Here is a 22195-nt window from a genome sequence, read left to right on the forward strand (position 1 = left end):
TTTCAGATAGTTCCTTTCAGATAGTTTCAGATAGTATAAAGAAGTGCAACTGATGTTTGTATGATGGGTTTATATCCTAGAATTTTACTGAACTCAATTATTAGGTCTAACAATTTTTTGGTGGAGTCTTTAAGATTTTATTTATTTGTCAGAGAGAGAGAGAGCATGAGCACAAGCAGAGCGAACAGCAGGCAGAGGGAGAAGCAGACTCCCTGCTGAGCAAGGAGCCTGATGTGGGACTCAATCTCAGGACCCTGGGATCATGACCTGAGCTGAAAGCAGAGGCTTAACTGACTGAGTCACACAGGCATCCCTCTTTAGGGTTTTCTATATAGAAGATCAAATCATCCATAACAGAGATAATTTTAGTTCTTCCTTTCCAATTTAGATGCCTTTTATTTTCCTTCCTTGACTAATTTGGTTAAAACCAAAGTGTAGTAGAACAGAAATAGTAAGAGTGGAGTAATCCTTGTCTTATTCCTGATCTTGATGGGAAAGCTTCCAGCCTGTCACTGCTGACTATGTTAGTTGTGGATTCGTCACACATGAAAACTATGCTACTGTTAACATCCTTATTACCTTTGCACCCTTATGTAAACATTTCTATAGGACAAATTCCAAAAGAGTGAAACTGCTAGGTCAAGAACTATAAACATATTTCAGTGGGCACTGCCAAACGACCCTGGGAAAAAGTTGTAACACATTCTATTCCTACTAACTGCCCATATATGGTCACAAAAACTAGATACCTAAATCTTAAATCTCGCAAATTTTCTGTTCTCCCTCCCTCATCCCCTCACCTTTCTTAATGATTCTCTATCTAGAATCTATCTATCTAGAATCTATCTATCTAGAAGGATAGTCATTTTACTACCTCTTTGAGTTAAAAGCTTTGCAAAGTTATTTTCAAACATTCTGGTTTTCTAATAAATGCAGTTAAGTTGCAAAATTCCCCCAACAGATTTAAAAGTGGCTTACTATTGTCATTCATTTTGCTAAAGGGTATCCTATTGGATTGTTCATATACTGTATATGGATTTAATATTGTCAGGTAGGAGAGTCTCTTATCGTCTAATTCAGTTCTACTATTTCAGCAAGTTTTTCTTGCACTGAATTTCTAACTACCTTCTTGGGTTCTGTACTTTCCAGACATCAATAATCTTTCTGATAAACTCTTTAAGTCTTTCTAACGTAATTCTGATCTTTTCTCTAAATTGTTTAATCTTTTCACCCAACTTTCTCTGAGAGTATTCCCAAGTCTTTCCTTCATGCCAATGATTCATTTTTTAGTTGGGCTTGTACCCCAGGGAAGGGAGATTTGCGCCCCTTAAGATAATAAAATGAACGGCAGATACGCCCCATGACAGACCTTCTTGGCTACTCAGATGCAAAAAGGCACAGAAGAAACATAAATTCCCTCTCTCAGGCAGTTTATATTCTAATAAAAAGAGAAAAACAGGATAAACAAATAGCTAGTTTGATTGTAAGTATATGTGTATATGTGTATGATGTAAGGGGGGGTTATAATTTTAAATATGGTAGCCAGGAAAGCATTCTTGGAAAATTCAATTCTGTTTCGTGGGTTTTATTTTCCTACAGATGAGGAGCTTTTTCTGAGGTTTACATTTTCCTTTTTATTTTTCCTTTGCAGTGTATTTGCCACACCGTTTCTTTGCATCTTACTCATGTTTAACATGGGAAATGATACCTAAAACTTCTATTTGCTCTCATACAGTATGTGTTATTTCTTCTTGATACCCTTCCTACTTAATCTGATGTCTATTGATATCACCACCTCACTCCACTCCAGTAACAGTGTGATGACTAGGTATTACCCTCAACTGCTTTTCTGTAATCAGAGCAAACAATGGTGGGAGAGAAGAAAATTTCTTTTGACACCGAGTAAGTCCTTTCTGAAAAATCTGGCCTCTACAGTCTTCTGAGCATATTCTTTTGAATGTCTCATGCTAGGGCTCACTTCATCAGCCAAAGAATTATCCTTCTACTGTGAGCTTTGAAATCTTCCAGGGCTGGAATGATAAGTAAGCCCTGGTGGGAACCTTCCACTCTCCACTGAGGTACCAGATCCTCAAGGGTTTTTCCTTAGCTTTCCCAAAAAGCTTACTCTTTTAATCAACATCCTTCCAGACTGCAGAATATTACTGAAACTTTGTAAGACTTAAATTAACTCCTCCTGCTACTACTTCTGGCAGCTGGAGGTAAAAACAATGAAACATCTCAACAAAATCTTTCTTTCAACAAAAATTTCTTTTTTTGGCCATCACTCTTTATAGTTGGTGCTTGAAGCTGAACTTCTTTGTCACCGCTAAAAAATTTCCCCTTCATTTTACCATTTTTACTCAAAGGTCTCAGTTATAGGTTGAATTCTGTCCCCTGCCAAAAAATAAGCTGAAGTCCTAATCTCAAGTACCTTTGACTTGTTTAGAAATAAGGTCTTGGGGTGCTTGGATGGTGTAGTTAGTTGAGTATTCAGCTGTTAGTCTCAGGATCATGAGATCAAACTCCATTTAGGGCTCCATGCTCAGCACGGAGTCTGCTTAAGACACTCTCTCCCCCAGGTAGAGTGTATTATGCAAGGCAAAATAGGTCAGTCAGAGAAAGATAAATACCATATGATTTCACTCATGTGTGGAGTTTGAGACGAATGCAGGGGAAGGGAAGGACAAATAAATTAAGATGAACACAGAAAAGGAAGGAATCATAGGAGACTCATAACTCGAGGAAACAAACTGAGGGTTACTGGAAGGTTATTAGAGGGGGTGAGGGTTGCGTGATGGGCTAATTATTAAGCAGGGCACTTGATGTAATGAGCACTGGATGTTATATGTAAGTGATCAATCACTAAATTCTATTCCTGAAACTAAGAATACAATATATGTTAACTAAATTGAAATAAAAAATAAAAAACTTTTGCTTTAACTCTATGAACACTCTCTGAGTGGGAACACTGCTTGGGGATTTACCTGGATCTGTGCTCCCTCAACTGCAATTCTTTAATACCAAATAAATGCTCATTTGTCCCTAAAAAAAAAAAACTCTCTCCCTCTCCTCTTCCCAGGCACATGTGCACATGCACTCTCTCTGTCAAATAAATAAATCATAAATAAATGAATCTGAAAAAAAGAAAAAGGAAGGAAAGAAGGTCAGTCTTTACAGATGGACTCAAGATGAGGTCATACTGAATTAATGTAGATGGATCCTTACTCTACTACAGTTAGTGTCCTTATAAGAGAACATCTGGACACAGACACACAGGGAGAATGCCTTGTTACAACAGAGGCAGAGATTGGACTGATCCAATGGCAATCCAAAGAATGCCAAGGATCACCAGCCACAACCTAAACTAGGAAGAGGTAAGGAAGGATTCTACTCAGGAGTCTCAGAGGGAGCATGGCTCTGATGACACGCCAAGCTCAGACTTCTAGCTTCCAGAACTGTGAGAGAATACCTTTGTCGTTTTAAAGCACCCAGTTTGTGGCAGCCACTCTCCTGAAACAGTCTCCTATTTGCTTTTTTACCTTCCCGAGTCATTTTATTTCAAATTCTTATTAACAGACTATATAGTTAAACTTTATATTTTTTACCCAATCACAAATATTATTCTTTTTAAGGGGAATGTAACCAGTTCACATTTACTGAGATCATAAACATCAAAGGTCTAATTACGGATAGTTTCAGATATTTTTGCCACTACATTAAAAAAAAAAATGTTCCATGTGACACCTCAATGTACAGCAGAACAGAGCAGTTAAGAACACAGGTCTCTGGAGACAAAGGTTCAAATCCTGAGTCTAGTCTACTAGCCTCTAAAATCTTGGCAAGTATGGTAGGCAGAATGATGTATACATCCTAATCCTGAAAAGCTACGGATGTTACCTCACAGGGCAAAAGGGACTCTATAGCTGTAATTAAGGTTAAGGACCTTGAAATGGGGAGATTACCCTGGATTATCCAGGTTGGCACAAACTATTCATTAAGTTCTTAAAGGCATAAACCCTTCCCCACCTGCAGAGAACCAAAAAGATGACCACAAGAGAAGGCATGGCCCAGAAGCCAAGAAACGAGGAAGCCTCCAGAAGCTTAAAAGACAAGCAAACAGATTCTCTCCTAGGGCCTGCCAACACTTAAGACCCAGTGTTGGACTCCTGACCTTCCGAAATGCAATCATAAATTTGTATTGTTTGAGCCACTGTCAGGGTAATTTATTACAGGAGCATTAAAAAAGTGATATGGGGGGGTGCCTGGGTTGCTCAGTCGGTTAAGCATCTGCCTTTGGCTCAGGTCATAATCTCAGGGTCCCGGGATCAAGCCCTGCGTCAGGCTCCCTGCTCAGCAAGAAGACTGCCTCTCCCTCACCCTCTGCTGCTTCTCCTACTTGTGCTCTTTCTCTCTCCTTCTTTCTCTGACAAATAAATAAAATCTTTAAAAAAAAAAAAAGTGATACAGGAAGTTACTTAACCTCACTAAACCTAAGTTTCTTATAACAAGAATAGCACCTACCTTATAAGATATAGTGAGGATTAAATAACATAAATGAAGTAATTAGCACAGTGACTAGTGCCAGGTAAGTGTTCAATATACATGTTTAAATTATTAAGTAGTAATAATATAGGTCCAGTTTATTAAAAAGTAGCAAACCGGATTTATGTGTGGTCATTTCTCCATCAGTCTAAAGGAAAGCTGTATCTCTTCCAGAAAGTATCGTTTAAGATTTACTGCTTGATATAAATCAGAAGAGTGTAAAAAAGCAGCTATATATGGGATTTAAAATAAACTCTGTGAGTTTAGCATGGAATAAATGTTTATATTGAAAATGAACATATATGTGAAATGTGGAGCAGGCACTCTGACAAACTGGCCTGGATTGTATGTAAATAGTCACCTAAATATAAAGATTTTAATATAAATGAACATTACAATATTCGGTTAGTGAATTCTTACAACTTCCAGAGTTAACTCATAAAGGTGGTACAGAGTAGCCATAAAAAAAAAATTTCCCCCCATTTTTTTTTTTTTTTTAGAAAGATGGAGCTTGCATGCAGTTGTGCTTGGTCAGAGAGGGGGAGAGAGAGAATCTTAAGCAGGCTTCACACCCAACATGGAGCCCAACACAGGGCTCAATCTCATGACCCTCAGATCATGACCTGAGCCAAAATCAAGAGTTGGATGCTTAACCGACGGAGCCACCTAGGCGCTCCCTCACCTCCAAATTATATTTAGCCGGTATTTTCAAGATTCTGATTCAACTTCACTGCCAATGTTAACAGGCTGAGAACTGATAAAGCTAGGTTTTCTTCCTTATTATATCCCTTCTTCAGAGATGGCAGATGGAGCAAGAACCACCAAAGGAAGGAAAAGGCTGAGTAACAGAGATGTCAATGCTTTTTTAAAAGATACTTACATAAAAAGAACAAGATTTAAGAACCCATTCAACTACATCCATTACCCAATGTACGTCTAGTAATGAAAAAGAGTGCAAAGTGGCTATATACTAATACTCTGTCATTCCCAGTATAATGGGATCTCGCCTGCACAGCTCTAGAGAAGCAGAAACTAGGACAAGGGTTGTTAGGTATGGAATAATGCCCTGTTACATTTGTTTCACATATCCTCTGAGTCACTTATTCTGCTGCCTCTCATTCTTCTCCCTTCTGGAAATTTCCTTGACTGGAAATTAAAACACAACAGTTTTTAAATTAAACACATAAAAACTCAAAGCTTACAAACAATCGTCTGTGCTTTCTGCACAAAGACTGATAGTTTTCCCATCTCGGCAAACAATCTGCAGCATACAGTCTTTTGGCTTCCCATCTGGAGGCTGAATATCTGAAAAATAAGTAGAATAAGGCAGTATTTATATAGTTTGTTTTAAAGGATTTATTCTACCTAACAACTCAGATAAGCAAAAGACCAGTATTTCATAACATTCCAATAATAAAACATCTTTGCCCTGCTCTACAGAACCAAGCACATGAATCACAACTCTGTTCCAATTAAACTTTCTACAGGAGGGGCGCCTGGGTAGCTCAGTCAGTTAAGCATCTGCCTTCAGCCTGGGTCATGTTCATAGGGTCCTGGGATGGAGCCCCACATCAGCCTCCCTGCTAAGCAGGGAGTCTGCTTCTCCCTCCCTTTCCCTCTCCCCCCACCCACTCATGTGCTCTCTCCCTTCCTCTCTCTCTCAAATACATAAAATCTTTAGACAAATAAGTAAATAAAAATAAATAAACTTCCTGAAGGAAGAACAAGCAGGCCTCTTCTAGAGGGCAATCCATATACTGAAATGTACAGAATGGCCCAGACATTAGAAGAATAAGCTCCAATGAAAAGCATTACTGAGCATCAGATAACAAACTACTTTTTGCTTTTATTCACAGGAAATACTAAACTGGATCACTGCTTTAAAAGTGAAAATCATACTTTTCAAGTAGTTCTGTGTACCAAGAAATAAGGTCTGTGATATTTGAGCCTAGCGTAGGTAGATATTTCAACAGCTAGCCCATGGATACTTGTGTTTCAAGAACTAACATGCAGGGGCAAGATGTTACAACAATGGTTATTACTAGCAGACAGACCATTTTTTAACTCTCTAATTCAAAAACTATTATATAGATCAGGATGTTTCAAACATCAGTGTTTACTAAAACAGACTCTATTCCAAACAGAAACAGAGCTAATAAACAGGGAAGTCTATATATGCCCTTAATTAGAAATAGAAAAGTCTATACTTATTAAAAATGTATTACTTTAAAATGACTATAAAGAATAATTCCAGGAAACCAAGGCATCATGGATTTTTAAGTAACTGACTGGTGGTGTCAACAATAAGATGCCAGTTTCTGAGTAACAAAACCTGTACTACCTAGGGTGGTTCCATCTTTCTTGGGGATCCCAGCAGTCTGCTTGTTCTCCATCACTTTCTCCATAACAGAGCAAGGAATATGGACTGCTGGGTCTGATTCAGTTGAGAAAATTAATCTGCCCCAACCATATGATTCATGATCCAAGTGTCTGGGTGCCCACTGTGGTTACCTCCCTTCTTTGATGAAAGATGAAACCCTTCTTTGGTCTGTCAATGAAAGCAAAAGGAGAAAGGAAGAGGATTCAACTCCCACCATGAATGGGCAAGGGTAGAGGACAGAAGCGGGCCACAACAGACTCACTTACCCCGACACTCGTGCCCGGTGCGGATATTGATGCAGTCTACTGGCATATGGACCTTATCCTCGACACTCTGCCGAGTTTGATCATCATAATAGATCAGGTGACCATCTGACCACAGGTCAAACCAATTCTTCTTCCAACGCTTCAAAATAGTACCTGAAAAAAATGGAAACCCATTGGTTTTGAGCCAAAAAAGCAAGGACTTCATTCTCTAGTTCACAGATAACTAAAACAAAGGAAACAAAGGAAACGTTCTTCTGGCCCCATAAGTATGCATGCATACAGCTGCCCAGAGTTGCTCCATCAAAATAGAGATGAAAGCAGATTCCAATGGCATAAACACCTATGCTGTACCAGGCTACATGGTGTTTAGCTTACACTAAAGATACTAAGAATGCTGCCAACTTAATAGTCCCCATTTTTTTTTAAAGTTTGATAAAACCTTGATTTTGATAACAAGTGTTGGTGAGGATATACAGAAAAAAGAACCCTCATATGTTGGTGGGAATGTAAACTGGTAGAGCTACTATGGAAAACAGTATGGATGTTCCCCAAAATATTAAAAATAGAAATACCATATGGACTATGAGAGACTGAGGACTCTGAAAAACAAACTGAGGGTTTTGGAGAGAAGGGAAGTGGGGGTATGAGCCTGGTGGTGGGTATTAAGAAGGGCATGTATTGCATGGAGCACTGGGTATGATGCATAAACAATGAATCTTGGAACACTGAAAAAAATAAAATTAAGATGTTAAAAAAAATGGAAATACCATATGGTCTAATAATTCCACTACTATTTACCCAAAGAAAACAAAAACACTAATTCGAAAACACATAGTCACCATGTTTATTGCAGCATTATTTACAATAGCCAAGAAAAGGAAGAAACCTAAGTTGCTAAGTATCCATTGACAGACAAATGGAAGAAAGATGTGACATTTACATACAATGAAATATTACACACTCATAAAAAAGGATGAGACTGTGCCATTTGTGATAACAGGGATGACTTAGAAGGTATTACACTAAGTGAAATAAATCACACTGAGAAGTGAAATAAATCACACTGAGAAAGACAAAACCACACGATTCCACTCAATGTGGAATCTAAAAAAATAAAATGAATAAACATACCTTAAAAAAAAGAAAAAGACACATAAATACAGAGAACAAACTGATGTTTGCCAGATGGGAGGGGGATGAGGGATGGGCAAAACAGAGGAAGGATAGTGAGAGATAGACTCTTCCAGTTATGAAATGAATAAATCATGGGACTAAAAGGCACTGCACAAAGAATATAATCAATGATATTGTAATAGTGATGAATGGAAATGGTAACTATGTTTGTGGTGAGCATAGCATAACAGAGTTGTACACCTGAAACTAATGTAAGACTACGTCAATTATACTCAAAAAATTTTTTAAAAACAAAAAAATCCTTCATTTTAAGCTAATGAAACATCTAATATTTAATTTTCCATGTAGCATATCAAAAGTTTCCCAGTAGTATATAACTTTGCTAATGATCAGAGAACACTGGACTGTGAAGTCTCTATATACAAAGTATATAAAGTATATAGAGAAGAGTAAAGCCTTCCTCTTTTGAAAAAATATGTTTGTTTTTTTCTCAAAGAGCTTTCACATATATTCTTCTTTACCATTCATCTTCCCTTAAAGCCCATGGCGTGGGAGGGTCTCCCTGCCTCAAACAGACACAGAAGCAGGTTCAGACACTGAGTGTACCCACAGCCAGGACACTGACTCCCATCCTGTGTGCATCTGTCCTGCTACCTCACACATCCTATCAGTTTAAGGAATTCATCCAATCATTTGTATTCTTGGACTAGGCACTTGACTTTATGAAACTGAAATTTCCCTGTCAGCCAAAAAGGAAAACAAAAAGGCCAAGTCAGTCACCCCTACTCCTTCCTCACACCCAGACACTACCTACTACATCCTTCATTCCTGTTAGACCCCACCCTTCTTGGCCATTGTGCACAAATCCCACTCCACGTACCTCTCCTTATGCTCCCATAGCCATTACTGGTGATAACAAAATATGTACCATATCACCCTTCCAAATCTCTTTTATCTATCAGGCACCCTCCTTGCAAAAAGGGGCATCCACAGCACTGTCCCAAACTGATAAATAAGTGACATCAGCATCCATTTGATTGGCAGCCCCTTGAGCTATACAGAAACTATCAAACAGAGCTGCCCAAACATATAGATAGGATCACCAGTTTAGGGAGTTCTACGCAAGTATCTCACCTGCCACCTAAGCCCTGACTGCAGATTTCCAATTTAGGCTGTCCTCCAGAGTCCTAAAGGTCTGTGTGGCAATAGCAATAAAAGGAAACCTCTAGACCACTATGCATACCTGTAATCATCTGTGTTTATACCCAGTGAGTATAATATATCTCACCTCATCTTATTATGATTGACAGTTCTGGTTTTTGCAAAGGAAAATCAACCCACAAATTCGAAGATGGGGAAATGGAATAAGTTTTCTGAATATACACTTCAAAGACTGTCAATGGACCAAGAAACTAGAAAAGTCTGTACAATTTTTTTAAATATATCTATTTTGTGTATGTCATCAAGCTAGGCAGTGATGGGAGAGGGGACAAAAAATAGTCAAAATGGTCACTGTTCATTTATGTTGCCAGAACATTTACATTGAGTCATGGTGGAGAAAGGAAAGCTTGTCCTCAAACAAGGACACAGCAAAGCCTAAAAAGAAAAGCAGAGATATCCAAAGGGCCAGGAAAGGAAGGTATATCCTCAAGGTTTCCACAAGCAAGGCTCTCCACATCCCCTAACAATTTAGGGAAGAATGGAATCACAGAACCCAAATCAAAGAAACTTACACAAAGACTGGGGCTCCAATATTCCAGGACTTTCTTTTTAAAGCCAACACTGCTCTATCTATTCTTAGAATACAGAACTGTCACGGACCTTGAAAGGACACCTGGTTCAGCTCCAGGTCTGGGAATGTTGAACTAGTGACAGGACAAATAAGCTGAAGGCTTGTCTCCTGGTAGAAAGTGTATCAATGTTGAAATGACACAGTCCTGAATCTCAATACAGGTTTGCCACCCACAGTGTTAAGTCACCTAACATCACTAAAACTCAATGTCTTCAACTAGAAACCAGGATAACGCCACCCACCTCACAGAGCTGCTATGATAAGTATATAACATATGTAAAATCTACGTAACAGGATCACAAACAACCCTCATAAATAATAGTTTTTATAAGCCATCTAAGGTGTGCAGTCCATTCTTCAGTGCTAGTCTCAATTTTAGCTAAGTTCTGAAGGTATAACAGAAATTTGTATCTGAACAATAAACAGTATAAACTACAGCTCAGTTTTTTGGTAAAGTCGTAAGTGATATAGTAGTCACTTTTCCCTTAACTATGCTCTTTTTAGAAGGACAGCAGAATAATCTGTTTACTTTTTCTCCAAAGAACAGAGTTGGTTCTTCTTACTTTAGAACATTTCATGAACCTGGGTACCTGGGTGGCTTAGTCGGTTAAGTGTCTGCCTTTGGCCCAGGTCATGATCCCAGCCCTGCATTGGGCTCCCTGCTCAGCAGGGAGTATTTATCCCTCTCCCTCTGCCCTTCCCCACCCCTCCACCCCTCCACACCCCCCCACCTCACTCATTCATTCTCTCTCACGCTCATACACTCTCTCTCTCCTTCTCAAACAAAGTCTTTAAAAGAAAATAAACAAAAAACTGATTCTCTTCTGCAGAGTTCTTTTGGAGATCCAAAAGACTAGTTTTAGATAAACTAGTTTTAGATAGAGTTTATCTAAAAGAAATAAAATTTTATTTATCTCTCAAATCTTCATCTCTATAATTAAAGTCTCTAGTATTTCAGAATCTTAGTCACTGTTCAATCCCCAAATAAGACAGGTATTTCCCACAGAGACAGGGTTCAGCTTGGTTAGATTCCAGCAGGGACTCAGGTCAGCCATAAGTAATAGAGCACCCTAGTGAGAAAAAGAGAAACCAGCAGGGACTACCACGATTCCCTGGTTCCTATCAAGGTTATAACAAAGAAAGAACTCTGTGTGAGGAAAAACACAGTTCACAGAGCTCTAAAAATTAATAAGACTTTGACATTTGTTTTTAAATGTGATCTGTTTCAGCAACAGAAATAAACATGTACCCTAAGCAACACTAAACCCAGTCCAACAGGCTCATCTTCGGTACTTACTCTGTCGCAGCAACCATCCACTCTTCACAAATGCCATTTTTCCACCTATGAAAGAAACAGCCAAGTCCAAAGTTATACCTAGAAAAGAGAATGGCCCATATAAGCTGTTTTTCACTCACAACACTTCTGACACCAAACATGTGGGTCTTTCTACATTAAAAACCAATTCTCTCAATCTCAGGACAACAACTAGATGTCTACTGAATTCAACTCAATTCTGACCTGGAATTAGCATCAGTTAAGGGTTCAGTTCCCCAAGAGTGCTCCCACTTTAGAAACAAATTCTAAGTCTCCAGTATTTCTGACCTACAAATTGGGGGTTCCCACAACCTCTCCTCAAATTTGGTAATTTTGCCAGAATGGTTCACAGAACTCAAGAACGTGTTTTATTTACCATTTCCTGTTTTTTTTTAATATTTTATTTATTTGACAGACAGAGATCACAAGTAGGCAGAGAGGGAGGCAGAGAGAGAGGAGGAAGCAGGCTCACCACTGAACAGAGAGCCCAATGCGGGGCTCGATCCCAGGACCCTGGGATCATGACCTGAGCTGAAGGCAGAGGCTTTAACCCACTGAGCCACCCAGGTACCCCATTTCCTGTTTCTTATAAAGGATACAACACAGGAAAAGCCAGACCGGAAGAGATGCAACGAGCATCGTATGGGTAAGCCTTCCATGCCTTCTCTAGGCACAATGCCCTCTCCCAGCACCTCTATGTGATCATTAATCCAGAAGCTCTTAGAACCCTGGCTTTAGGGGTTTTAAGGAGGTTGCATTAAGTAGGCTGATTGATTACATTACTGACCACTGGTGACTGTACTTAATCCCCAGCTTCTCCCCATCCCTGCAGGTCCAGGGATGGGGCTGAAAGTTCTAAACTTCTAATCACAAGATTGAGTTCCCTGGCAATTGGCCCCATCCTAAAGTTATCTAGGGGCCCAGCCAGAGTCGCTTCATTAGCATAAGCTTAGATATGGTTGAAAAGGGCTTATTATGAATAACTAGATACTCAGAACCTCTATCTCAGGAAATGCCAAAGGTTTTTAAAGTTCACATATTTCTTGTTTTATCACAAAAATCACAGCCATCTGGTCTAAGTATCCATCCTGACCACCTTCTGTGTCAGTTGAGGAAGGCACCAAAGCCATTTTTTTTTTTAGATTTTATTTATTTACTTGACAGACAGAGATCACAAGTAGGCAGAGAGGCAGGCAGAGAGAGAGGAGGAAGCAGGCTCCCCGCTGAGCAGAGAGCCCGAGGCGGGGCTCGATCCCAGGACTCTGGGATCAGGACCCAAGCCGCAGGCAGAAGCCCTAACCCACTGAGCCACCCAGGCGCCCCAGCACCAAAGCCATTTTATTTCACTGGCCATCTGGCATTTACCTAATACCTCCTCAATAGGGACAATAAAACCCCTCCCCACACCTCCCATTCTAGGCTTTGGGCTCAACACTCTGCCCACCTTACTAAATCTAACACCACTCAACAGACATAAAGCCCTCCTGGAACACTAAGATTTAGCTCTGTCAAGGATTTGTGGCTTCTCCAAACATGCCCAGTGTCCTGGGGCTCTGGGGTCCACTGCTTCAGCTTTATTCCTGGTGTGACCAGTTGAATTCACACAGCCTAGTCAGATGTGCACTAGTGTCAACAAGCCAAGTGGCTGGTCAGAACAGAATTCAAGAAGTCAAGAAAGAGTGTGATAAATTTAACTCCATAAAAATAAAAATCTGAGTGGAAAAACAAGTCAAAAAGACAAAAGATTAAGAAAAAACATTTACAACTATATGGCAGCAAAGAGCTAATTTCCTTCACGTCCATAGCTCACACATAACAGAAATGACAATCACCCGGCAGTTTACAAGAAAAGGAACCTTAATGAGCAATAAATTTGTAAGATATTCAATTTCTCTCTTAATTCTAAAGACAAAATTCAAAACACAAGTCACAATATTACCAATCAGATAGGCACAAATGAAGAAAACTATGATACCCAGAAAGGAGTAAGAAGATGGCAGGAGTGAAAACTGGTGCAAACCTCTGGGAGGAAGATTTGACATCCATCAAAATTTTAAACGTTCATAAACTGTGACCCAGAAATTTCACGATTACTAGGATTATGCTTCACTGACAGATGTGCAGAGGTCTACCAACAGATCTGTATATTAGCAATGTATATATGGCAACGTTGCTTATACTGCAAAACACTAGCCCCTTCCAAAGCAATCCACTTCAGAAAATGGCTCAAAGGGTACCTCTACACATGACAGATCATTATGCAGATATGAAAAAGGAGGTAGAACAACGTGTGCTGATATCTGCACAATTGTTTTGGGGAAGGAATCACAGAAACTCTTAACCACATGTATCTCTGAGGAGAAGAAAGGAGGCAATGCTGTGTATGTATCAGAAAGGAAGGTGACTAGGGGCACCTGGGTTGCACAGTTGGTTGAGCATCCAACTCTTGGTTTCGGCTCAATGAGTGAGCTCAGGGTTGTGACATGGAACCCCACATCAGGCTCCATATGCGGTGAGGAGTCTGCTTGTAACTCTCACTACCCACCCTCCCTTTGCACATACGAGTGCTCTCTAAAATAAATCGATTTTTCGAAAAAAGGAAGAAAAAGTGACTATTCAGTCCTATTACACCTTTCTATTAATACTTAATTTTTTAACAATTTCCATGTATTATATCCTTTTTCTTTCATCAACAGATTTTAGGGGCGCCTGGTGGACTCAGTTGGTAAAACATGCGATACTTGATCTCAGGGTTTTGAGTTTGAGTCCCATTTGGGGCATAGAGATAACTTAAAAATTTTTTTTTGGAATTAAAAAAATAGGGGTGCCTGGGTGGCTCAGTCAGTTAAGCATCTGAATTCAGCTCAGGTCATGATTTTGGGGTCCTGGAATCAAGCCCCAAGTCAGGCTCCCCACTCAGTGGGGAATCTGCTTGTGCTGTGTCTCTCTCTCTCAAATAGATAAACAAAATCTTTCTAAAAAAAATAGATCTTACTTGGAGAATTTATTTGGACCATTTTTGTTTTCTACTTTAGCATTTTTAGGTATTCTCTTTAAGGGCTGCCAGTTTAGCAAAACGGAAGAAAAACCTGATAAGAACAAATCAGTCCCCCCACCTTTAATTTTTTCCATGTCTGACTAAATTCTCACCATTCTCCAAACCTTTACAAAATAAGCTACACAAGCTTGGTTCATCCTATACTCCAGCATCTCCCAAATCTTGTATATTAAATGTTCTTAATGTCCTTGTGATTTCTGCCAACTCATGCTGTCTGTCCTCTCCATGAAAGGAAGTAAGTTTTTCATCTTTCCCCATTTTTCTCCCACACACTCAGGTAAACTAGAAACAGAAAGGCAGTCTCTCCCCTTTTTCTAAGTGCACATACATGCTCCTCACTGCTGACTAAAAGGGACTAAGCCAAGTGCCGCTGACTAGAGGGCTAACAGCACCTATCACTGACCAGGAAACCCTCCCTAATCCAAGGCTGTTAAGCAAAATGACAGTTTATTATTTAAACTGGGTTGAATGGTTTTCTAAACCTACAGCAAAAAAAAGAAGGAAAAAAAACCTTGCAGCCTAAAATAATCATTTATTTCAAAACAGACACCATCATATTTTCATCCAACAAATACTGAATGCTAATGTGTGCCCAACCTTGTTGTAGGTACTAAGGACACAGCAGAGACCAAGCTAAAGTCCCTGTTTTCATGTAGCTTACCCTGCAGTAAAAGCAACAGATTAAACTTAATTAAAGATAGGTGATACAATGTTGTAGACAACATTTCTGTAATGGTGTTATTACCCCCAGAACATAAATCAGTATTCATTCATGCCAAATCCTGAATAATTATACTAAAGTGTCCTACCATCATCATAACATGAATTCTTAATCTGTATTTCATGTGAAAAGGAAACTACCTGGGTATAGGCCAAAAAATTATTAGGAGGTATTGGAGCTACCAAGTCACAATACAATACAATAAAACCTGGCTGAAATGCTATCATACAACTTCACTGGTACTTGATCGGTTGGTGGTTATGTAAAAATAGTCAAAATGTCAGTACTGGGATAAGAACAGTTACATTTACTCAAAGGGCTTTTAAGAACCTGAGACCAACAACTTTACATACCTGCAAATTTAGTTAACACTACCGCCCATGAAGATAGGAGTTTAAAAGAGAGTTCATGCTAAAACCTTGAGGACCTAGAGATTTCCTATTATCTACAAATTGTATAGGTCAGCATCTGAGTTGCCAGATATTATACCTCTATTCTCTTAGTACTTACTTCCTGGGAGGTTGGGTTTTACTTTCAGGTACCTGGGTATGTAAACATGAAGAAATAGAAATCAATACCAGGCCATTTGAGAAAAAATTTTAAAAGAAAAAAATATATATGGAGTTTAAAGAACATCCTACTAAAGAATGAATGAGTCAAATAGGAAATTAAAGAAGAATTTAAAAAATATATGGAAGCAAATGAAAATGAAAACGCAACAGTCCAAAACCTTTGGGATGCAGCAAAGGCAGTCTTAAGAGAAAAGCACATAGCAATACAGGCCTTCCTCAAGAAGCAAGAAAAGTCTCAAATATACAACCTAACCTTACACCTAAAGGAGCTGGATAAATAATAGCAAATAAAGCCTAAATTCAGCAGGAGAAAATAAAGATTAGAGCAGAAATCAATGATACAGAAATTAATTTAAAAAAAAAAAAAACAGAACAATGAAACTAGGAGGTGGTTCTTTGAGAGAATTAGTAAGATTGATAAACCCCTAGCCAGACTCACCAAAAAGAAAAGAGAAAGAACCCAAATTAATAAAATCATGAATGAAAGAGGAGAGATCTCAACCAACACCACAGAAATACAAACAATTAAGAGATTATTATGAGCAATTAAATGTCAACAAATTGGGCAATCTGGAAGAAATAGATACATTCCTAGAGACATATAAATTACCAAAACTGAAGCAGGAAGAAATAGAAAAACTGCATAGACCCATAACCAGCAAAGACATTGAATCAGTAAACAAAAATCTCCCAACAAACAAGAGTCCAGGGCCAAATGGCTTCCTAGGGGAAATCAACCAAACATTTAAAGACAAATTAATACCTATTCTCCTGAAACTATTCCAAAAACCAGAAATAGAAGGAACTTCCAAACTCATTCTATGAGGCCATTACCTTGATCCCAAAACCAGACAAAGACCCCCCTTAAAAGGAGAATTACAGATCAATATCCCGGACGAGCATGGATGCCAAAATTCTCACTAAGATACCATCCAATAAGATCCAACAGAATAATAAACGGATTATTCACCACGACCAAGTAGGATGGATTTATTCCTGGGCTGCAGGGGTGGTTCAACACCAATAAATTAATCACCACATCAATAAAAGAAAGGACAGGGGCGCCTGGGTGGCTCAGTGGGTTGAGCCGCTGCCTTCGGCTCAGGTCATGATCCCAGGTCCTGGGTTCGAGCCCCACATCGGGCTTTCTGCTCAGCAGGGAGCCTGCTTCCTCCTCTCTCTCTGCCTGCCTCTCTGCTTGCTTGTGATTTCTCTCTGTCAAATAAATAAATAAATAAATCTTAAAAAATAAATAAATAAATAAAAGAAAGGACAAGAACCATATGATCCTCTCAATTGATGCATAAAAAGCATCTGACATCCTCCTTAATAAAAACCCTGCATCACGTAAGGGTAGAGGGAACACACCTAACATCATAAAAGCCATATATGAAAAACCCACTGTGAGTTTCATCCTCATTGGGGAAGAACTAAGAGTTTTTCCCCTAAGGTCAAGAACACAACAGGGATGTCCACTCTCACCATTGTTGTTTGACATACTACTGGAAGTCCTAGCCTCAGCAATCAAACAAAAAGAAATAAAAGGCATACAAATCATCAAAGAAGCAGTCAAACTTTCACTCTTCACAACTCTAGAAAACCCAAAAGACTCTACCCAAAAATTGCTAGAACTGATACAGAAACTCAGCAAAGTCTCAGGATATAAAATCAACACAGAGAAGTCAGTTGCACTTCTATACACTAACAATGAAGCAGAAGAAAGAAAAATTAAGGAATCAATCCCATTTACAATTGTACAATTGTACCCATTTACAATTGTACCAAAACCTGTAAGATATCTAGGAATAAAACTAACCACTCTGAAAACTATAGAACACTTATGAAAGAAATTGAGGAAGACACAAAGCAATGGAAAAACATTCCACACTCATGGATTAGAAGAACAAATATCATTAAAACGTCTATACTGTCCAAAGCAATCTACACATTCAATGTAATCCCTATCAAAAAGCATCAGCATTTTTCACAGAGCTGGAAGAAACAATCCTAAAATTTGTATGGAAGAACAAAAGACCCCAAGTACCTAAAGCAATCCTGAAAAAGAAAACCAAAGCTGGAAGCATCACAATTCTGGACTTCAAGCTGTATTACAAAGCTGTAATTATCAAAACAGTACAGTACTGGCACAAAATCAGACACATAGATCTATGGAAAAGAACAGAAAACCCAGAAATGTACCCTCAACTCTATGGTCAACTAATCTTTGACAAAGCAGGAAACAGCCAATGGAAAAAAGACAGTCTCTTCAAAAAACAGTGTTGGGAAAATTGGACAGCCACACACAGAAGAATGAACCTGGACCATTTTCTTTCACCACACACAAAGATAAATTCAAAATGGATGGAAGATGTGAGACAGGAATCCATCAAAATCCTAAAGAGAACACCTCTTTGACCTCTTGCTAGACACGTCTACAAACGGAGGGGAAACAAAAGCAAAAATGAACTACTGGGGGCTGCCTGGGTGTCTCGGTCGGTTAAGCATCTGACCCTTGGTTTCAGCTCAAGTCATGATCTAGTAGTCCAGGGATCAAGCCCGACATCCGGCTCCACACTGAGTGCAGAGTAGGCTTCAGATTCTTTCTCCCTCTCCCTCTTCCTCTGCCCCTCCCTGCTCACACTTGAGTATGAGAGCAAGCACACATACACTCTCTCTCTCTAAAGTAAAGAAATAAAATCTTAAAAAAAAAAAAAAAAGGAATACTGCAACTTCATCAGGATAAAAAGCTTTTGTGCAGAAAAGGAAACACCAACAGAACTAAAAGGCAACCCACGGACTAGGAAAAGATATTTGCAAATGACATATCAGATAAAGGGCTAGTACCCAAAAATCTATGAACTTATCAAACTCAACACCCCAAAAACAACAAATCCAGTCAAGAAATGGGCAGAAAACATAAACAGACACTTCTCCAAAGAAGACATACACAATTGGCCAAGAGACACATGAAAAAATGCTCAACATCACTTGGCATCAGGGAAAATATAAATCAAAACCTTTATGAGATACCACCTCACACAAGTCAGAATGGCTAAAATGAACAAGTCAGGAAACAACAGATGTTGGTGAGGATGTGGAGAAAGGGGAACCCTCTTACACTGTTGGTAGAAATTCAAGTTGGTGCAGCCACTCTGGAAAACAGTATGGAGGTTCCACAAGAAGTTAAAAATAGAGTTACCTTAAAACCCAGCAACTGGACTACTAGGTATTAACCCCAAAGATGCAAATGTAATGATCCAGAGGGGCATCTGCACCCCAACGTTTATAGGAGTAATGTCCACGTCAGCCAAACTATAGAAGAGTTGACATGTCCAATGACAGATAAATGGATAAAGAAGACCTGGTGTGTGTGTGTATGTGTGTGTCTCGGTATGTGTGTAGCTATCTATAATGGAATATTACTCAACCATCAAAAAGAATGAAATCTTGCCATTTGCAACAACATGCATGGAACATCATTGGGTATTACGCTAAGCAAAATAAGTCAGAGAAACACAAATACCATTTAATTTCACTCCTAAGTGAAATTTAAGAAACAAAACAAATGAACATAGGACAAGGGAAGGTACAAGCAAAGAAAAAGAGAGAGGGAGCCAAAGCACAAGAGACACGGAACTCCGGGAAACAAACTGAGGGTTGCTGGAAGGGAGGTAGGTGGGAGGAGGGTAACTGGGTGATGGGCATTAAGGAGGGCACTTGATGTGAAGAGCACTGGCTCTTATATGCAACTGATGAATCACTAAATTCTACCCCTGAAACCAATAATATGCTATATGCTAGCTGAATTGAATTTAAATTTTAAAAGTTTAAAAAAAGCGGGGGGGGCACCTGGGTGGCTCAGTGGGTTAAAGCCTCTGCCTTTGGCTCGGGTCATGATCCCAGGGTCCTGGGATCAATCCCCACATCGGGCTATCTGCTCAGAGGGGAGCCTGCTTCCTCCTCTCTCTCTCTCTGCCTGCCTCTCTGCCTACTTGTGATCTCTGTCAAATAAATAAATAAAATCTTAAAAAAGAAAAAAAAAAAAAACAAAGCTTCTACATGAAGAGGACATCATCACCTTTAATGTGCCTATATAAAATAATTCAAAACCATTAGAGTAAGAGAAAATTAGAGTATTACAAGGCTGAAAGAAACAAACTGGAATTAGCAACAGAAAATCATGTGGGTTTTTTGGATTTTTATTCTTTTTAAGTAGATTCCATGCGGTATCTTGGAGCACAACACAGGGCTTGAATGCATGACCTGGATATTGGGACCTGAGCTGAGATCAAAAGTTGGACACTTAACCTATTAATCTACCCAGGCGCCGGAAACTCATGACTTCTTGAAAAGGGGTAATTCTTCTGTGGACTCAAGTAGCTTTTTCTCTGGTATCATCCTATCTTTAGTCATTCTGTGGGACAATCTCACATGTACCCCCGCATCCAGATTTTTATCTGATACTGGTCTCCTCTAAAAGGAATCAATGTTCCTTGAAAATGAGCTGGTTACAACTTATGGACAGGAAACCTCAATATGTGCCTACTACCAAAAAACAAAGATACTTTCAGGAATGCCTTTAGAAAGGATAAAGAAGCAAACCAGCTAAAGGAAGGGCTTCTAATAATGCCAAATTGAGAACAATAGTTATAATTCATTAGAACCAACTAAGAATGAAAGGCATCCTTAGTATAGATGAGTAAAAATCAAATACACTGCTATGAAATGTGTCAGAGAAAACATAATTTCCAATGTGAGTTCGGATTTCATTCAACAAGGGGTGGGGCGGGGGGATTTAAAATTTGTTGAAATACTTTGATTTGTATACCTTCTCCTCATTAGATAATTCAAATGGTTATTATGGTAATAGAGATATTTGTCATGTTTACTAGAACACTACAATTTCTTTTTTAACAGGAAGTCTGGACTTCTGAGTTAAGGACTCAACTGTATAAAATTTATGCAGTAGGGAAGATCAGAGGAACAGGCTTCGAAACAGCCTAAAACAGGCTACCGGGAAGAAGGATGTTCAGGAAACGAACCTCGGACTCACACCCTCAGGAATACACTTGAGTTTGGTTAGTTGCACTTGCTGAGCAGGCACTTACAAGCCAGTCTCCAGAAAAGTCAAAAGACATCAAGAAAAGATTAAAGCCCCATGATAATAAAAGCCTCCTAAAACCCCTTGTGAGATCTTCACTCTAATTAGGCAATATCATCTACCACAGCACATCTTTCTTGGGGGACTGAAGCCAGGGCATTTTGCCATCTAGCAGAAACTGCAAGATGGGCACTCATCTGAATGCAGGGGAACAAGTTCTTTATCCCCACTAAAGAGATGTGTGTCCTTTGTGCCTACTAGCCTCTTCTGTCAGGCATCACTCTGGTATCTTGACCACCACATGAAGCATATTGCCTCATCATCAGCCTTAGTCTCAGCCTCTAAAGCAAGAGAACTCTTGCCTCTGGCTCCCAACCCATAAGCAACATGTAACACAATACAAATCCTCCACATAAGATACACCAAGGGCTTATAAACAAGATACACCAAAGGCACTTAAATAAGCAGCTGCCATCAACTACTCCTTAAATGGCCCATCTCACCTAAGCTGGACCGCAGCTGCATCTATCTAGAGTCTGCACCCTGCCAGGCTCCTGAATCCTGACCACAGAGCAGAGGGAGAAGGGACATTATCTATCACTCAGCCTACTTGCCCTCAGCCCTACAGAGCACTCACATGCCTAAAAGAAGTACCTTACTCATCAGCCTAGCCCAGTTCCTGCCCCGGATCCTGCTAGCCTGTCCTGCCTTGAGATTACCTGGAAACAGTGCTGGCGGGGGGGGGGGGGGGGGGGGGGGGGGGACTTTAAACATCTATCATCTCATTCTCCCTCTGCGTTAAACAGAAATATTACATAGATATGTAAAGTCCGTATTTCTTGTTACTAAACATTAGAATTCACAGGAGAATTATTTTCACAGAAGGCACAACAGTGATATTAAAATGAGGATCCAAGACAAAAGAAATACCAATAATGTCAAGATCACCCATGCAGGTGACTGCTTTGCTATTTTCAACATTAATGATGGATTACAAGGAGCACAAACAACTAAATCTGCTCCCTCCTGAAATGCAACTAAAGTGAGTTAAGGGTAAAACAAGGCCTAAATCACAAAGACAAAAACACCAACAGCAGAGACAAAAGCAGATGACCCGTGTTCAAATCCTGACTCACTCACTTATAAATAAACTTGGGGGTTGGGAAATAAGTAAATAAATAACCTTGGGCAAGTTACCTAACTTTTTCAAGCCTTAGTTTCTTGATCTATACAATGAGAATACCAACAACTACTTGACATTTGGAAAACTGGGTGAAATAACATGTGTTTGGCATAGTGCCTGACATTACTAAA

At 39.4% G+C, this 22195-nt stretch overlaps 1 protein-coding gene across 6 annotated transcripts in view; it reads right to left on the reverse strand.

Annotated features, from left to right (window-relative positions):
* Positions 1-22195, reverse strand: part of PLEKHB2 (pleckstrin homology domain containing B2) — a 53970-nt gene that overhangs the window by 27573 nt on the left and 4202 nt on the right. For 4 of the 6 annotated variants that reach the window (XM_047722798.1, XM_047722794.1, XM_047722797.1 and 1 more), the window contains exons 2-4: positions 11412-11456; positions 7189-7341; positions 5745-5847 (exon numbers count right to left, since the gene is read on the reverse strand). In XM_047722798.1, coding sequence (XP_047578754.1) covers positions 5745-5847; positions 7189-7341; positions 11412-11448 — 293 coding nt within the window. In that variant the 5' untranslated portion in view covers positions 11449-11456. Of the gene's footprint in view, positions 1-5744; positions 5848-7188; positions 7342-11411; positions 11490-22195 lie in introns of all 6 variants that reach the window. The other 2 variants (XM_047722795.1, XM_047722799.1) reach the window with 2 other exon arrangements.

Source organism: Lutra lutra, chromosome 3 (assembly GCF_902655055.1).
Source record: "Lutra lutra chromosome 3, mLutLut1.2, whole genome shotgun sequence".
NCBI classification, from domain to species: Eukaryota; Metazoa; Chordata; class Mammalia; order Carnivora; family Mustelidae; genus Lutra; species Lutra lutra.